Here is a 12,500-nt window from a genome sequence, read left to right as displayed (position 1 = left end):
AATTTGGCATACAACATTGTTTTTCACTTTCCTTTTTTAAAGTATTAGAAGGAAAGAAAGTTAGTGATGATTGCATGTCCATACAGTTCTTTGAAAATGTTTACTTTTGAATAATTGCGTATTTCCAAATAGGAATCTATATGCACAAGCTATGATGGTGAAAAGTACCTTATCCCATCATTAAATTCTGGGGTTTTCAAAGGTGAAAGCATGGAAATGAATTGTGCAAGAGATAAGTAGATAAGTACAAAATTATTTAGATGTTTTGCACTTCCAACATGTCACCCTGGCACTTTCCTAGTAGTATCTTGAATCCTTCTGCTTTGATATTGTGAAGTATACTATTATATTATATTAACAGCACCAAATGAACATTTTATTCTTATCACCTATCAGCCCTTTCCTCTCAAGTGTTAGTTTAAAGTTGGCATGTTTTATCATTGCTCAATCCTGCCTGGTTAGTGTCTTATTGGATTATTATCAGATATTTGCTTTCTTTATAATATATATGTTAAGCATTTTTTATTTATCATGTCCTTAGAAATGAATCTTTGTTTCATCTTGCTGAAGTACATGTAGGACTTTGCAATAACAGGACATTCATTGGAAGTTAACCTGTTAACCCATTCACAACGGGTGACATCACGTCAAGTGGTGGCAGAGTCAGCCACCGGGGATGAGATATTTCGACGTAGCTATTCTCCTTGCCACCACGCTGGGTGATCAGGCGTATAGTGCTTGGTTGTGGCCTGTGCGGTCAAACAGCCAGAGACATTAGGCTTATGCATTTGAAATATTCTGGTATTTCGACCATTTGGAGCCAAATAGCCCCATCGTTAATGGGTTAGGGACAAGGCAGTTTTGGCCTTCTGGACATTATGCCGGGGTATTTTAAAATGTGCAGGCCTAAGACCATGGGATATTCTTCCACTGAAGTGGCAGCTGGCCAAATAAAAGCCATGATGTTGCATTCACATCACCAGCTGGAAGACCAACTAAGCCATGATATGAATGTTACATCATCCGTTATTAGGTTAAGAGCATTTTAAAATACCTTTATGCATTTTCTGAAGTTAATAGAATACCATGAAAAGTATAATGAACAATTTTGATAGAAATACGCAAAATAATTTTGTATTTTTGACTGAAATGAAATTGATACCTCAGTTATTAGCAAGTTTGATTTTCTTGCAGAAGTTAATGAGCTGTAAACTGGAAGAGTAGAACAAAAATAATGGACTGTGATAAATAGAGGTATGAGGCAACATGGATATTGATATGATATTTTATTGTTTTGGTGATTAACCACTTGTATCCCACATTTTAGTGTATAAAAACTATCTAAAGAAATATAACATTGACTGTTTTCTTTGTGATTTTTTGTTCTTCCAGTGAACTATATATATCTTTAATGACACTTGTTAAACTAGAATTACATGAAACTGAAAGTATTTCAACAATTTTCTGGCTTCCAATTGACCACTAGTGCATATTGTCTTCACCTAAGCATGACCAGTATGTGACAATTTAGTATGTGTAACCCCTAGAGGTTAAAGAACAATTGCATTATGATCCGGATATATTTGTATATTTTCTTAATTTTTATTTTTGCAAGGAGAAAAGGTGTTAATACCAAAAGGTAGTATGATTGGTAGAGTAGATAAGAGTTAGAATTAAAAAGCAAGAATATTCACACTTACAAATTAAAAAGACAAGCTTATGGACAACACAGCTCCTGTTTAAAAAAAAGACAGACCCAAATCTAAGCAAACAGTATTTAATTGTGTAGGTGGCAACATGGAGTGAACGTTCACTTTTGTCTTCGTCACAGCAGAATGCAGATGATTTTTAGTTATGTCAAGTTTTCAAAAGAAATTGAAAAATGTTTTGTTGAGCTTTTTTATTAATGGTAAACTGTTCAGTCAAGTGTTTTCTCCTGGTCCTTTGTGGCTTACTTTAGTAATAGAACTTTATTATGTGATATTATACATTACTAATCCTACAGTACAATTTCTGTACGACAATTTTTTTATTTGGAATCATTGCAATGTATATAGGAGTGTTTTAAAAATATTTATATATTTTGTCTTCATCCACTTCTGATAGAAAATAAAACTGTTAGTGTTTATATTGTTTCATATTTTTTATCTTGTATTCAAAGAATATCTTGTCAGAACCAAGAAGCAAATAATGCTTAACATTGCAATAGAATATTGATATTACTTAATCATATGATAAGAATGGAGGCACTTCAGAATTTATAATAAATTACAGTGCTTTATGAAAAAGTCCCAGTACATATCTGAAGGTAATAAGCATATCATTATTTAAATAAATATCTACTACTGAATTTTTATATATTCCACCTTTTATAATGGGCATACATGTATGCTTATGTGTGTGCATGTGCTTGCATGTATGTTTGCATATGCATGCATGAAACAGACAGAGAATAATTTATATTTTCCAGAATGAGTTTATAAAATTATAATTTTCAAATAAAATAAATATTTAAAAAGCAGTAAAAACAAAGATGGTGTACTTTTAACTATTTTATTTCAATTTGTTTAACTATGATAGTAACAGGTCAGAGGACAAAAAAATGAAACATATGATGCTACTTTTTATAACCTCCATATACAAACAACACTATATACAAGAAGAGTTACACTCAAAAATACCCTTGGAGAGTGGAATGACAGATTCGTTATGTGACATTTCATATAAAATTGTAAGGACTATGAACTCCTAGACTTGTATAAAAATTTCATCTGTAATGCATTGTCAATCATCTCTACCAGTAGAAGTTGTAAGGTAAATCCTGTCAGCTTTAGATATACCAGTCAAATTTACTGTTTCGTATATGTGAAGGACTTTTATTCACTACAAAAATAATGTCTACACATACAATAGTGACTTGGTACATTATAGACAAGGAAAGACATGATTTACCCAATTCTCACTAATCCAACTTAACCCAACAGCAATACCAGGTATGTTATGAATGAATATACACTTTTCTAGAGCACTGTGCTGAACTGTGCCACTTTTAATTATGGCAATCAACAGGAGACAAAGTTATACTACACTATATTTTCTGAAGGCTTCATGGGTTTTCTGGAACAGGCATGCTCCTAGTGAAGCAAAAGTAATCATAATGAAAAATAGACAATACTAGATTTCATACTGTATATAATAATCTTTTTTTAAGGAGCAGGTGACTTGCATGTTAACATAATTGCAATTTGAGTTGAATTGGATCACTGAGAGGAGTATAGTTTTTGTTCTAAAAATATTAATGTTGCACTGCCATTCACATTTTTATACATTCACATATCATATGAAGGAAAGTCCTAGGACAGTTTGTTACATATCTTGATCCCCTGTTATCTATAGTTTGTTTAATACACTACAAAAAACAAAACATACATCTGCCAAATTTATACCTATAAAAAAAAACTGATTATATAATCAATTTTAACATGGCTAAATAAATTGTTAAAACATTGTATAATGCACACCTTCTTTCAGTTCTATGGGAAAGTAATTAAGAACTAAATTTAACTGAAAAGAAAAATTCAGACAATCAACAGAGCAATAATTGCTTCAAAAATTACTTGAATATTTGAAGCCAAGAACTCAGTCTTCCATTCTACACAAAAACACTATCAGACATTGAAATCTTCCGAGTGAATAAGGTTGCAAGGAACATAATGCAACCAAAAAAAAAGGGCTTATACACATTGCCTCTTTATTTCACTGGGTGGTTCCTTTACTTCTGTAGGTGTCCTAAAATATGGGTGATTTGTAAATCTACTGATCTTATCTCTAAACTGTTGGCCCTGAATCATATTACAAGCAACTGCTTAGTTCTTACTGGAGACACATGAACATTATTTTATTTCAGACATACATGGGTTACCTATTCATTAGTATTTAAATATGTGCACAAGTTCGATTGAATGAACATTAAACAAAGAATCAGACGTAAAGAAAATTAATTAATATCATAAAATAATAATGAATATAATAATAACTAATAATGAATATAATAATAACAATAATAATGAATATAATAATAACAATAATAATTATATTAATATCATTATCATAAATATAATTATAATCATAATTATGATTATATTATGATTATTATTATTATCATTACTATTATTATCATTATTATTATTATTATTATCATCAGTATTATTGACAATAATATCAATAACAATATCAATATCAGAGTCTGTATCAATATTAATATTAATACTAATATCAATACTAATACTAAAACTAATACTATAGTAATATTAATACAAATACTAATATTAATATCAGTATTAATATTAATACTAATAATATTATCACTATCATTATTATTGTTATTGATATAAATATCATTAAAATCATTTCAATGATGATGATCACAATAGCAAAAATAATAATGATGATAATAATAATAATAATAATAATAATAATGATAATAATAATAATAATAATAAAAATAAGAAGAGAAAGAAGAAAAATAAAAAGAAAGAAGACGAGTAATAGCAATGAGAGCAATAATGATTCCTACAATGATATAATCATAAAATTATTAATGGCAATAATAATAAAAATATGATAAATTTACTAATATAATTATGTCAATAATAATAGGAAGAAAAAGAACAATAATAATAATAACCCTTAATCATTATAACCATTATCACTAAAATAATAATAATAACCACAATCACTGAAACAGCATCAATATTAATGATACCTTTACATGGAATACAAATACAAATAGTCACATTAATATAGTTCCAACAATTATCATATCATTGTTTTTTTATCATCATCCCTATTAAAATAAATGATAAAACAAAATAATGAAAGATATCATAACAATAATTATCATAAAAAAAATAATAACAATGGAAATAATAAAGACTAAATTGTAAACAAATGCAAAAATTTATAGATTTACAGGCTTCAGGTCACATGACTATAATAAAAATGAAAATTGATTTTTTTTTTTCTAAACATCAAAATAAACAAAAATAATTGAAAATCAAGTAGAATTAAGAATATAAAGATAAATAATAATGATGATGATAATGATAATGATAATACAAATAATAAGAACCGGAGGAGCAATGATAACATTAATAAAGTAGCTATTGGCATAAACTTTATCTTTATAAAAAATACTATTACTATTCATATCATCATCAGTATTACAATAATTACTATTGCTATGATTATAAATATTTTATTTAGCATTAACATTAACATCATCATGACAATTTATTCATCATTACCACCTTTAAAAATCATATGTACTATTATATTTACAAAAAAATATATTTATAATCATGTTAATAATAATAATAATAGTAATAATAATAATAATAATAATAATAACAATAATAATAATAATAATAATAATAATAATAATAATAATAACAATATCAATAACAATAATAATAAACATAATTACAAAAGCAATTATTTTCTCAACAAGAAAAATCCACAAGGAAATGGTCATGCATATATGTTTACAAATCAGACAGTGTCCTACACACATTTCATGTCTCACAGCAACTTTCTACACATAGTCCTACTACCTAGAAGAAAAATGCACAAGAAGACTTCTTCCCTTAGGTTTTATGGTTACATGCTGCTGCAGAACCTTGCACAATATTGCTACACATTGAGGGGGTCACAGACACTATGAGGTTAACTATATTATGAATATTACATAGATATTTATTAAACTGGGTTGTTATACCAACTGACTTGTATTCAGCCAACACACATTTGCAATATTTGATGATAAGACTATATAACAGGAATGAAAGTAAATTATTTGTTTGTGTGTGCAACATGACTCAAATCCATGACTGATAATAAATTTTAAAATAACTTAAATTCCATACAAGAAAAAAAGACAAAAAAAAAGACAAGACTTAGGCGATTGTTGTACAATCCTTTATCATGAAACAGCTACTGAAACCTATCAATGCACAAACTATGACATAAAACACCAAGTAGTTGAGTTGAAGGTATATCACCTATAAATCATTTCGGTTCATTTCAGTTACAGTGACAGGAAATTATCTAGTTCTTTTGTTCCGATATGTATGTCTTGAAGGTACTCCTTTTACTGCTTACATGTACACGGCAGCTTACAAACACCACTACTAATATGCAAATTAATAACCAAATATGTGCTTGTGAATGTATATGTACATGCAAGTCTACATGTGTATTTGCATGTGCATGTGTATTTTCATGTGCATGTCCATGTGCATGTGCATGTGCATGTGCATGTGCATGTGCATGTGCATGTGCATGTGCATGTGCATGTGCATGTGCTTGTGCTTGCTCTTGTGGCTGTGCATGTGCACCCGTTCTGTTCATGTGATTACATGAGTGTGTGAGGGGGAGCAGGAGTGGGTGTGGGTGCAGGCGTGGGTGTGGGTGTGGGTGTGGGTGTGGGTGTGGGTGTGGGTGTGGGTATAGGTATAGGTATAGGTGTAGGTGCAAGTGCAGGTGTAGGTGTAGGTGTAGGTGTAAGTGTAAGTGTAAGTGTAGGTGTAGTTGTAGGTGTGGGTATAGGTGTAAGTGTAGGAGTAGGAGTAGGTGTAGGTATAGGTATGGGTGTAGGTATGGGTGTAGGTGTGAGTATGGGTGTGGACATGGATGTGGGTGTGGGTGTGTGCACATGTGTGTGTACATGCGTGAACACATCTGTGTGTGTGTGTGCATGCGCTTGAGTGTGCTTGTGAGTGCATGTGTATGTGTGTGAATGCACATACGTGTGCTTGTAAGTATGAGCTTGTGTACATGACTGCACGTGCATATTGGCTTGACCATCTGTGTGAAATGTGTATATACTATTTTGTGCATGTTTTTTTGTTTGTTTGTTTTTTGTTTTTGTTTTTGTTTTTGTTTTTGTTTTTGTATGAGTGTGAGTGTGAGTGTGAGTGTGAGTGTGAGTGTGAGTGTGAGTGTGAGTGTGAGTGTGAGTGTGAGTGTGAGTGTGAGTGTGTGAGTGTGAGTGTGAGTGTGAGTGTGTGTGTGTGTGTGTGTGTGTGTGTGTGTGTGTGTGTGTGTGTGTGTGTGTGTGTACGCAAGCGCATGAGCATGCACGTGCGCATGCATGTGTGTGCGCACTCGTGTGCAAGCATAAGTGATTGTGTGCTTAACCCATTGCGGACAGGAGCCAAAGGGTGCTAACTGGAAGTCAGGATGGGAAATGTCTGACAAAACATGCACTGGCCATAAATTAGAGGGACCGGGCTGATGTTTTTTCTATGCCCCCAGTAGAACAGACTTGCCCAGCAAGCATTTTTCCTTAGCACAGGTTTCTGATGACTTTGGAAACTGCAGCTCTCAATCTAGTGATGTGATGGTCCTAAAACTTGACTGTAAGCATATTTCAACGATGAGCAACTACTGATGCTGCACCATGTACGCAATGATGTCTGTCTTTTAGGCCTAATCAGGGTTGTCATGTATGTAATGACTTCTGTCCACAACAGATTAAGTGTGTCCATGAATGTGCATGCATATGTTTCTACAATATGAGCATTACCTGCAAGTATAAAGATGGATATCAATAAAGATGGACTGCATTTTCTAATAAAAAAAGGGAAATATTGGTCTGGTATAAAATACAAAGAACTTTCAGAAAAATATAGTGACAATAAATTACACTTTCCTGAGATAATGACATAAAATTGAGAGCAATAACAAGTCATAAATGATACTATGAGCAATGACATAAGAAGAAAGGTAATAATACCATGAACATCTCATTCACCTGAAGAGAACTATACACCAGGCTTTCAGCAAGGAAGCCTATGTGAAACCTCACCTTTATAAGATGACAAAGATAATTATAGAAAAAAAAGGAAAAAGTATTACCTTAAAACCTCCAGAATAAATCTAGATTATGGCAGGACAAAAACAGGCACAACTCTGAAACTGTAATAAAATACACATACATCCTTAATTTCTACATTGCTTGCATAAAAGATCATTGAATCTCCTCATACAGCAAACTAATTAATTTTGGACAATCAACTTTAGATTCGTACCCTAACCTATTCTATCTACACTGTTTTGCCATTATCATACACACTTTTATTTCAAGTATATTTACATCACTAAATAAGAGAAATACAATGAAAATGGAACTCTGCAATATTTTTGGGGTGTATCAAATGCACATATTTGGGCCAAATGCATGTCAAAAAAACAGAAGACAGAATGCCTCGGAAGTGGACTGAACACACATTTGTAACATTTGCTACTTTCCCTTTGTTAAATTCAAGACAAATTACTGGAAGAGGGATAATCTTACTTTTTGTCTTGATTCTTTCATCTTCTCACAAATTAAAATAATGATTATCCTCCATATTACATTTTACAGCATTTTTTACAGATTTGGAAGAAAGTGCAGGAAACTATAGCTGTCTGAGGTGTTTACCTGGTAATCAGGGTGCATTTATATACAATAAGTAGATCTCTCTGAGCAATAGCTTCCAACATCTTTAAATCACAATAAGAATGGAAAGGGAAGTAGCATTTGTTTTATTTCTTTAGATATTATAATAAAAAATAAAAAAAATCTGAAGCACAATTTAATTTTAAAAACCCTAAGTTTCTAATTATTTGAATTAGTTTGTGATTCACATTTCCATTTATACATTATATTCACCTATATAAAAAAAAATCAATTTGCCACTTATTGTGTTTATACTGCACAAGCTCATCATAAAAAAATGGAAGATTCTCTGGTTCATATAAAATTCATAATAAATTCACCAACATTCGTCAGGTAATCTATAGTATCCATTCTCATAATACTGTGAAAAAGACCTTCTGGATATCAAAATCCATTCCCTAGATAGCCTGGTGATTAAAATATGATCTCAAAATGAAATATTTCCCACCACCAAAAGCAAGTCCTAGCACATATCATATTTTCAAAATGTAGGCCGACATGCACAAGGATTATATTCATGACCACAGTCCACAATGGTAGACCAAATATCTCAAATTCTTTTGACTAGTTTGAATTTTTCCATAATTTACTGCTAAAACACTAGCTTTATAAAGGGGTAACAAAAAAAACGTAATCAATTACTGACATCATTCAAATGCAGAGAACCTGAGACTTTATCAAAGGTATTCACCATTACAAACAAAGAAGCTCAATAGACCTTATAAACACCTAGAGAATCTCCACTTTCCATTACCAAACAGCAGTCATAAACAAAACACCTTGGCAAGTAAATGATCAAAGTTTCTGCATTTGTAGATACAGTATACCTGAACTGTGAGTAGTAAATAGTGCTGCCTTTTTGTGCTACCAAACCCCAAACAACAAAGCCTATACACCGCCACCAATTATTGCTAAAGCACCTTTCCTGGTAGATTCAATAAAAATAGTATCTTTTAATTACATGGAGAGGAAATATTACAAGGGTCCTAGCACTACACAGGTCCTATGTTAAATCATAGCATGTTGGGTTCTTTGTCTGCAATTCCACAATCAAGGATTTTGATAGAATTACATACATTAGTTTCCAACTTCATCTCACTCTTACATCTCTTTTCTGTAAATAAGAAGTGTACAACATTCTTTCACACTTTTTAACTTCTTTTTATATACTGCCTTTCAACATTTACAAACAATGTAGGTTCTCTGTTGTTCATAACCATTACCCCTAATGAACTGTCCCATATGTCAAAGGTGCTTTGGCTATTGTAGTTTCAGGGACCGGAACCTTATATAACAGGACAATATTTCATAGAACATGTTACTAATAGACTGCCTGAAACTTTATATTTAATCTATCTTGGAAACAACATGAAACTATTAACTATATATTGAGTACCTAAATATTTCACATTGTACATGTTGCATCAAAGTACACATAACAGCCATCTTACTAAGACTGCTGCACACGACGATACACGATATATGATATCGCTACAAAACCCAAAGCGACTGTGAGAGAAGCCAACAAAGATTTACTTTGTTTTAGAACTCCTCTTAGCATAGTCATGTGTACTGCATTGATAGAGAAGTACGTAGCCTTCTGCAATAGAGAAAAATCTATGAATCAACAGAAGAGCAACTGCACTCAGTTATATATCACAGCATAATGTAACTTAATCATATCAAATATATATTCAGAACATATATACATCCTGGTTTCTAAATTAAAATGTATGACATATTCCTGAAATATTTAAAAGCTAAGTAATAACTACATTAGAAAGCTACATCAGCTCATTCCAAGAAAATACTGATGCATGTACAGAAAAAAAATTATTCAAGCTTTCTTGATATACATTTATTTCATACTCTAGATGAAAATACAATATCTTTCATACTTGTCAAAAGCTTTCCTTACCTTAAAAGAGTCTCTCTTCTGTATACGTTCCCAATATGCCTGCAAAGCTGGACGTTTACCTTCAGACCAAAATCTTCGTTCATATCCAAGCTGATTCAAACGATTTAAAAGAATAGCTAAATCAACATCAGCAATGCTGAATAATGATCCACACAACCAACTGTCTACATTATCTGTTGAAGTAAGAAAAGAATATATATACATTAATAAAATTTTATAATAAAGTTTTCCACAGTTTCAGGCTATTTTATGTCTTTTAAAAATAGGTTTAATGTTTTTATAAAGTAATGTTAAAAGTTATATAACTGAAAAATCAAAATTTGACCTGAATCACAATTTTAGAGATGCCAAATTACTTTGAAATTAGAGCAAAACTTCAAGTGAAACACCCCCTCATCCTTAAACCATTTACAACGGGACATATTTTCACTTCTATGTGATAATACGAACAATGGAGTCTATGAAATCATGAAAAATAATTATATCTAATAACAATCTGGAGTTCTATTGCTGACATTTCAGCACATCATAACTGCCCTGCATGGAACTCGCCGAGAAAATGCACGTCTCAGGACGTCACCCAGGTTCGGGAATATTTTCTGACCACATGATAGGACGTCAACCAGCAGGTTAACCCATTCACGCCGGGGCAGTTCCGGCTTTGCGCGGTCGCAATACCAGGGTTCTCGAACGCATAAGCCTAACGCCTCGAAATTCTCGAGCGCACAAACCATGAGCCTCGGTTGCCCACTCGCTCTACCCGAGCGCGCGGCTTCCCCTCATAGCGCGTCCAGGGCATCTGACGCGAAAACCACAATACGTGCTATCGCGTCACCCACCCGGCGATGTTAACCCACACCACTCACGCACACGTGCGTGCTGACACGTTTCGTGGTCCGTCCGACGCCGTTTTCGAGATACCCGACGAAGCCGGCGCTCGGGGCCGAGATCGGGTGAGCGAGCGGCTTCTGGCCCCTCGGCCCGTGCACCCGAGAATCTCGAAGCGTTCGGATGATGCGTTCGAAAACCTCGGTATAGCGACCGTGCAAAGCCGGAATGGCCCCGGCGTGAATGGGTTAAGAGAGGAGAGGGGAGGGTTTGAAATCAGAGTAACAAACTTCATATACAATTCCCTTAACCCATTCATGCCGGGGCTTATATGTATGTAATGCTGCTCCTGCCAGCTAGATTACAAGCATGTGCAGTGACAAAGTAGGAGATCTGTCCGGTGCAATGCTGACCGCACTTTTACAAGTGCTTTTCATCTGCCCACTTCAACGGGGTAATAACCGAAGGTTTTTGTATTCGTTTACATTATTTTCACAAGTGAAGAAAAAAGTGTGTATACAAATGGAATTCCTATGAGTGTGTGATTATGTAATGATGTAAAACATATGTTTTGAGGGAGAGTTCATGATGGTTTAGGGCATCACCCAGTTATAGCAAAATATTAAGGACATCAACTAGTGCGAATGGGTTAAAACAATGTCCAAAACATAGTGATGATAGAGCAATCCCACTGAATGGCTTTGCATTAACCCATTGCAGACAGGAGATGGATTTGTTTACCCAATCTCCAGGATAGGTTTTGTTTCCAAGCGAGGCAGCTTCACACAACATACCTTGACTTTTCCCACTCTCTTTGTCACTCACTGTAAAACTAGAACCATTTTTGTGTTTGGCATTTTTTTTTTTATTGTATTGAGAGACACATGTGTCATATACCAGCTTCTATCAATGATGCAGTTGACAAAAATTTTAATACAATTTTAGTACATCTCATTATTTTCTTTAAACTCAGTGTGATAGAACTATTGCTGTTTTATGGGAGGACAAAAAGCAACTTCCTTTTTATCATATTCATGTAGTCATACTTATGACTATGAGTACCACAGTACAAGGCAGCCCTACTGGCACAGGGGCACACTGTAGGCACTAGGTATGTTTTGAGTCACCTTCCTCTTTTTGTTAGGCCTGCACATTCTTCATCACCGGCACTTTAGACCTAGAGGTCTGCATCTTGCTATGTGCCATCTCTGTCTAAAGATAGTGCTTGTTATACATCTTAGATGGGTGCCATTC

The 12,500-nt window shown here is 33.3% G+C and overlaps 1 protein-coding gene across 1 annotated transcript in view; it reads right to left on the bottom strand.

Annotated features, from left to right (window-relative positions):
- Positions 1-7,115: 7,115 nt before the first annotated feature.
- Gdap1 (ganglioside induced differentiation associated protein 1) overlaps positions 7,116-12,500 on the bottom strand; it is a 16,999-nt gene continuing 11,614 nt past the window's right edge. The window contains exons 5-6 of the mRNA XM_086541523.1: positions 10,419-10,591; positions 7,116-10,100 (exon numbers count right to left, since the gene is read on the bottom strand). Of these exons, the coding sequence (XP_086397649.1) occupies positions 9,951-10,100; positions 10,419-10,591 (323 nt within the window). The 3' untranslated portion in view covers positions 7,116-9,950. The remainder of the gene's footprint in view (positions 10,101-10,418; positions 10,592-12,500) is intronic.

This window comes from Penaeus japonicus, unplaced genomic scaffold, assembly GCF_977035675.1.
Source record: "Penaeus japonicus unplaced genomic scaffold, GWHDUDI00000001_assembly GWHDUDI00000001, whole genome shotgun sequence".
Classification (NCBI taxonomy): domain Eukaryota; kingdom Metazoa; phylum Arthropoda; class Malacostraca; order Decapoda; family Penaeidae; genus Penaeus; species Penaeus japonicus.
Note: the sequence above shows the minus strand (reverse complement) of the source record. Positions and strands in the feature narration are given on the sequence as shown.